The sequence below is a fragment of the Xyrauchen texanus genome, chromosome 16 (assembly GCF_025860055.1).
Source record: "Xyrauchen texanus isolate HMW12.3.18 chromosome 16, RBS_HiC_50CHRs, whole genome shotgun sequence".
NCBI lineage: Eukaryota > Metazoa > Chordata > Actinopteri > Cypriniformes > Catostomidae > Xyrauchen > Xyrauchen texanus.
The window spans coordinates 31,443,502-31,450,793 of NC_068291.1; the positions used below are offsets into that span (position 1 = coordinate 31,443,502).

The 7,292-nt window shown below is 37.5% G+C and overlaps 1 protein-coding gene across 1 annotated transcript; it reads left to right on the top strand.

The window, feature by feature from the left end:
- Positions 1-318: 318 nt before the first annotated feature.
- gpr26 (G protein-coupled receptor 26) lies at positions 319-7,080 on the top strand. Its single transcript, XM_052145987.1, is given in 5 exon segments — positions 319-344; positions 346-987; positions 5,265-5,287; positions 5,290-5,377; positions 6,718-7,080. Coding segments are annotated over 5 exon segments (1,071 nt in total). The 3' UTR covers positions 7,010-7,080.
- Positions 7,081-7,292: the final 212 nt, after the last annotated feature.

The following is a 7,292-nucleotide window of genomic DNA, read 5'->3' on the forward strand; positions in this document are numbered from 1 at the left end:
GCGAAATTGCGCGAGGCATTCCTTTGGGCTTGCGAGGGAGTGCAGATTAATCATATACACATCCTCACGTGGTCCGATCACTTTGACATTTTGCGATCCAACAGTTTGTCTAACTCGATGGATTTTGCCACCACGCAGAATAAACGGAGGTCGGTGTTATGGAGAGATGTGTATCGACCACGGACCCCAGTGCACGAGTGGATATCACGTCCTGGGGACTCCGCTATCTGCGAGTTGTACTGATACAATTTTGTCCACAGTCATGAACTGTTCTGGAGATACGGTTCAAACTTGGAGGGCTTAAAAGCGGGAAACATCATGCACATAGCAGAGCTTGCGCTTTCTCCTGCTCGTTGCGATCATTTTAGTGTCGCTGCTGTCCAACGTGGTGGTGCTGATCTGTTTCCTGTACAATGCAGAAATTCGAAAGCAGGTTCCTGGGTTGTTTATACTCAACTTGACCTTCTGCAACCTGCTTTTATCCGCATCCAGCATGCCGCTGACTCTTTTCGGGGTGTTGAGTAATGCGCATCCAGGTGGACACGTTTTCTGTCAGATGATCGGATTTTTGGACACTTTCCTGACCACCAACTCCATGCTGAGTATGGCTGCGCTCAGCATTGACCGGTGGGTTGCTGTGGTGTTCCCTCTGAGTTATCATTCCAAAATCCGTCACCGGGACGCCGTGATCGCTCTGGCTTACACGTGGGTCCACTCGCTGTCATTCTCCATAGTGGCGACGTGGCTCTCCTGGGTGGGTTACCATCACCTGTACGCTTCCTGCACGCTATGTAACGGCAGAGCGGGCAACGCCAAGACGCAGTTCGCAATTTACACGCTCGTACTGCATTCGCTCACGTTCCTGTTGGTTTCAGTGGTGCTGTGCGTCACGTATCTAAAAGTGCTCAGAGTGGCGCGCTTTCACTGCAAGCGCATAGACGTGATCACAATGCAAACGCTCGTGCTGCTTGTGGACATTCACCCGAGGTAAGAAAGTGATACGTACCACTCAATTTGCTTTATTTTATCATCCCCAATATGTATTGACTCCACAAATGATTGTTTTGCTTTTTAGTTTTGCACATTTAAACTTAAACATTGAATCATATAAAGTCAGCGGTGTTGACCGCTGGTTTCAGCACCACATTTCGGTCCACCGGTTTCTACACTTGTTCTGGCAGGAAATTGACAGTCGATTATATAAGACATAGAAAAGTATTATGAACAAGCTACAAAGCCATTCAGATTGACAAAAGTTGACAACTTTAATAGTAATATGTGACACCTTGTTTGCAAACAAATCCTATCACTTCAAGGTACGTGTTTTAATACGTTAAGCTCAATCGACTGCAGTGGTATAATACCACATGAATAAATACGACCATTCCACAAAAAAATATTTCGTTTAATCCCTTCTTTTTGTAAAACAAAAGCAAAAATCGAGGTTACATTGCGACACTTACAATTGACTTGATGCGGCCGATCCGGTAATGCTAAAAACACACACACTTTCAAAAGTAAAGCCACAAGATGTAAACAATATGAATGTTTACATGGTTTTAGCGTGATAAAATCGCTTACTAACAATTTCTGTGTAAATTTATATCCAATTTTACAGCTTCGTTGCCATGACAACGTAAACTCTTAAACGGCTGTAAAAACGACAATTTAAACAACTTTACAGCTAAAATAATATACGACCTTTAACAGAAGAATTAAAGAAAGAACATTTTAAGCTTCACAATTTTCCCTTTAAACCCTCCAAAAATTGGCCCCATTCACTTTAATTTTAAGTGTCTCATTGCAATGGCGTAGGTTTAGTTTAAAAGTTGGTATAACATATTAAAAAGATGATAATATTAAAAATTTTGGTTTTAAGAAAATGCAAGAACATCAGTCTGGTAATATAGGCAAAATAATAAATCAATATAACTTATAATAATAATAATATATTATTTCATGATATATGTAACAAATCACATTTACCATTTCTCTGGCCCTATATAAACCTGTTTAGATCTGAATAGGGCTGCATATTATGGAGGAAAAATGTAATTATGTGAAAATCTTGTTGTATTACATGACAACGATATGCGATAAACCTAAGATGAATGTGTCCAAATCAAATTCTGTTGCCACAAATGCTGTCGATTGAGCTTAATTTGCACTGAACCCAGAATATTCCTTTAAAGGGATCATTTTAAAAATAAAAAATTAAAACGTAGTCATTGTTTACTCACCCCGGTGTTGTTATAACCTGATATGACTTATTTTCTTAACACAAAGGGAGAAATTGTGAAAAAATGTTGTGCTCAGTGATATCATACAATTGCAGTTTATAGTGACCACCTCTTCAAGCTTCAAAAGGACAAAAGTATAATTCAGACATCTAATAAATTATTGTATGTAACTAATGTCTAATTCTGAAGGAACACGATAAGGTTTGGTTAGAAACAAAGAAAAATATAATATACAATGACGGCCAAAAGTTTGGAATAATGTATAGATTTTGCTGTTTCAGAAGAAAATTGGTACTTTAATTCACAACACCATCACTAATTGAAAAAAGTAATTTTTCATCAAATCTAGACAAGCCCCATTTCCAGCAGTCATCACTCTAACACCTCATCCTGGAATATTCATGCTAAATTGCTAATTTGGCAAACACAGCTGAAAGCTATTTGGTTTGTTAAATGAAGCTTAATATTGTCTTTTTGTTTGTTTTTGATTTGCCACAGTATGCAATACACTGGCATGTCTTAAGGTAAATATTAGGTCAAAAATGGCAAAAAAGAAACCGCTTTCTCTAGAAACTCGTCAGTCAATCATTGTTTTGAGGAATGAAGGCTATACAATGCTTGAAATTGGCAAAAAACTGAGGATTTCATACAAAAGGTGTACACTACATTCTGCAAAGACAAAGGACAACTGGCTGTAACAAGGACAGAAATAGATGTGGAAGGCCAGATGTACAACTAAACAAGAGGATAAGTACATCAGAGTCTCTAGTTTGAGAAATAATCCTCAGCTGACAGCTTCATTGAATTCTACCCGCTCAACACCAGTTTCATGTACAACAGTAAAGAGAAGACTTAGGGGTGCAGGCCTTTTGGGAAGAATTGCAAAAAAAGCCACTTTTGAAACAGAAAAACAAAAAGAAAAGGTTAGAGTGGACAAAGAAACACATACATTGGACAACAGATAATTGGAAAAGAGTGTTATGGATCTTAACCCCATTGAGCTTTTGTTTTGCTCAGCTAGACTGTAAGGTGCGTGAAAAGTGTCCGACAAGACAGCCACATCTATGGCAAGTGCTACTGGAAGTGTGGGGTGAAATGTCACCTTAGGATCTGGACAAACTTACAGTTAGAATGTCAAGGATTCTTTTATTTTTTCAAAATGTAGTAGTAATTTCTCAAGTTATTAATGTCCTGACTATGCATTGTGATCAGTTGAATGAAACTTTGGTGACTAAAAGTACCAATTTCCTTCCATAAGAGCAAAATCTATGCATTATTCAAAACATTTGGCTGCCATTGTATTATTTAGTGAAAGTCTTCACCATTAATCTCCCGTGTGCATTCATGAGACAGACTGTATGTGAATTTTAAAGCTCATTCCACGAGCTTTAGTCTCGTCGTGAGGTGGGGCGTTCAAGCAAGAAAACTAGTTTTGTTTCCACTTCAACAGGACCATCAGCGAACACAGCATAGCTGTACACAAACCAGAGACCAGAATTTACAAAACATGTCTGAAGAGTTTGTAGTTGATAAATAGATGAATTTCTATGCCCAGCCTTATTTGTTTGAACCTCAATCAAATAGAGAGATGGGGCTGCAGTCACACAGTGTCCTACTCAGACACCTAACGACACACAGTAAAAGTGATATTGTCTATATTTATCAGAGTTTTGTACTATGCAGCTGCTATGAGGGCCGCAACATTCTGTCCATCGCTTGGTTTCTATATTTGGTGTCACGCCGGTAACCCCGTCCGCTATGAACTGGAACTGGTCCAAACAAACTACAAACTCTTGAGAAATGTTTGTAAGTTCAGTTCACTGGTTTGTGTGCAACTATTTTTTTTCTTTCTCCCCTTTTTCTCCACAATTTGGAATGCCCAATTCCCAATGCACTCTAAGTCCTTGTAGTGGCGTGGTGACTCGCCTCAATCCTGGTGGCAGAGGATGAATCTCAGTTGCCTCCGCTTCTGAGACCGTGAATCCGTGCATCTTATCACGTGGCTTGTTAAGCACATTACACGCAGAGACATAGATACTGTTGCTCTCATGAAAGGACAAGGAGCATAAACACGCAAAGGAGATTAATGGTTACTAAACGTAACTTTCCCTAAATTATACATTTGATTTCGGTTTGTTTCACACCAAACCTTATTGTATTCCTTCAGAACTAGACATGAGTTGCATACATTATGAATTATACTTCTGTGTCCTTTTCGAAGCTTGAATGGGTGATCACCATAATGTCATTGTATGACATCACTTAGTACAAAGTTTTTTCATAATTTCTCCCTTTGTGTTAAGAAAAAATAAAGTAATATGGTGTTATAACAACAACACAGGATTGAGTAAACAATGACTGAAATTTCATTTTTGGGTGAACTATCCTTCAATGTTGCTAAATAGAGTAAAAGTCTAAGATTTTAATCTTTGTGAGAGTAAAAATTTTCAGCTCATTGCCCAGAATTCTGGGTGACTTTCAACTTGCAAACCCACAATGACAAATTACTATAGTCCTATTCACTATATGTAAATAACACATCTGGTGTTCAAGCTGGGAACATATAAAAGCACTCCAAACATGCAAAGAGAGAGATCAGGGTAAGGAAAATGACTAGCAGCTGTTGCCTCTTTTGTAAAAAAATGGACCTGTTTGACACAACTGACCACCTGCAGGCGTAAGATAGTAAATCTGATATTTCAAGTTGTATGCTGCTCTATTCTGTGATTCGCTGGAACAGCTTGGGCAAACAACTTCACTCTATGGTAACACCTGTCTGTTGAATGTTTTTTTTTCAAAAAAATAATTAAATATTTAAAAGTTTACTTGTCAATTGTGGAGCATGTTTGTCTTGCTTATCTTTAGTTTTCCATATACATTCAAAGATAACATCTGTTTGAAGCTGGCATAGAAATTCGAATGTGCTCAACTATAGTGCACAAGAATATTCACAGTGGGAGTGAGAATAAACGAAAGATATGGACTAGGCAAATTACTGGTAATGAGGTCATAACTTTTGTACAGTGTTCGTCAGCGTTGTCTGGAGGAGCAAAAAGGAGGAGACAGAGAGCCACCCGTAAAATTAGTACCTTCATCGGAACCTTCTTCATCTGTTTCACTCCTTATGTCATCACCAGGTAAACCACCTTTCCTTCTAAGTTCAACCTCTATACAAGAGTCTTTAATTCTAGTTATTTTTTGTTGGCCAGATTGAAATCCCTGGATATGATGTTATAAAATAGTTGCTTGATGTAAAATAGTTGCTAAGATGGAGGACATTTTTACTATACCCTACATGTTGTAAAATATGAAGCCTGTAGCTCCTGTTATTTGTCATGTATGTTCACCTGACTCATAATCCAACATGAAGAAGGGCCTCCTGACTAGGCATGTTACGTAACACGAGTAAGCTCTGAGAAGATTTAAGGATGAACCATCTTGTGAATCCATGACATTCTGCATTCATCTCTGCCAAATCAGACAATCAGTCAATCAATCTATACTATTTTTTTATATGCACTATAAAAGCATTTAAATTACCTACTTTTTATTGAGATATTGCATGGAATATTTGTAATATTTAAATTTCATTTGTCACAATGCAGGGCCATTTAAAATGAACAAGTTGAAGGCAAATAAATGTTTAAAATTGTGAATAAAAAAAAAAAAGGCTGACCAGTCACAGGACCTAGAATATACTGTACACTTAAAGGAATATTCGGGTTCAATACAAGTTAAGCTCAATCGACGACATTTGTGGCATAGTGTTGATTACCGTAAAGTAACTGTGACTTGCCCCTCCTTTTTAAAAAGAAAAAGCTAAAATCTGGCAATCTATTGTGGCACTTGCCACTGTGGAAGTGAATGGGGCCAATCCATAAACATTAAAATACTCACTATTTCAAAAGTATAGCCACAAGACTTTAACAATATGCATGTTAACATGATTTTAGTGTGATAAAATCTCTTACTAATCTTTTCTGTGTAAAGTTAAAGCCACTTAAAGTTAAAGCCAACTTTGTTGACATGTCATGTCAAAAAAACTAAAATTACTGTAAAAACAATGATTTACAACAACTTTATGGCTCAAATAACATATGAGTTTTAACAGAAGAATTAATGTAAGTGCTTTTATAGAATTATAAGATTCACATTTCTGCCTTTAAACCTTCCAAAATTTGTCCCCATTCACTTCCATTGTAAGTGCCTCACCGGAACCTCGATTTTTGCCTTTTTTTTTTTAAGACAAAGAGGGACGAGTCAAAATAAATTTTTATGGTAATCAACATTATGCCACAAATGCTGTCGATTGAGCTTAATTTATATTGAACCTCAACATTTTTTTTTAAATACACCATTGTTCATGTAAATTTCAAGTACCCGTATAGCACTTCACTTTGACTGATAGTAGTTAACAATCAGGTCTATGGACTTTGCACCATGTTTTTCACATGATATGTATGTGTCTTGGCTTTAGGATTGTGGAGCTGTTTGTTACAGAGTCATTTAATCCGTATTGGGGTGTGCTCTGTAAGAGCCTGGCATACAGCAAAGCTGCATGTGACCCCTTTGTCTACTCGCTTCTGCGCAACCAATACCGGAAAACCTGCAATGACTTAATCAATCGGCTCATGAAGCGCAGTTCCCTGAATGCCTCTGGGCACCAGCAGGAAAATGGAAAGATTGGAAAGTCTGCAGAAATCAGAAAAATTCAAAGGGTCGAGGAAATCATAAAAGATGGGGAAGTTGACACCAGGCCTACAGACTGAGGACTCCTGTTGCTATAGAGATGATTAATTACAAAGGTAGAGCTGTGACCTTGTAAAGACAGAGAACTATGTAGGCAATGGAGACAGCGGGGTGCAGTGCATTTCTTAACTCAAAAATAATTCAAGATTTTACTGTAGCAAAATAGTTTTTTTTTTTTTTTATGTTTAAAAGATTGTTTGTTTCTTTCTTTCTTTCTTTCTTTCTTTCTTTCTTTCTTTCTTTCTTTCTTTCTTTCTAATGTCTAACAACTATAAAGCTGTAATCCATGAGAGCTGCTAGTTA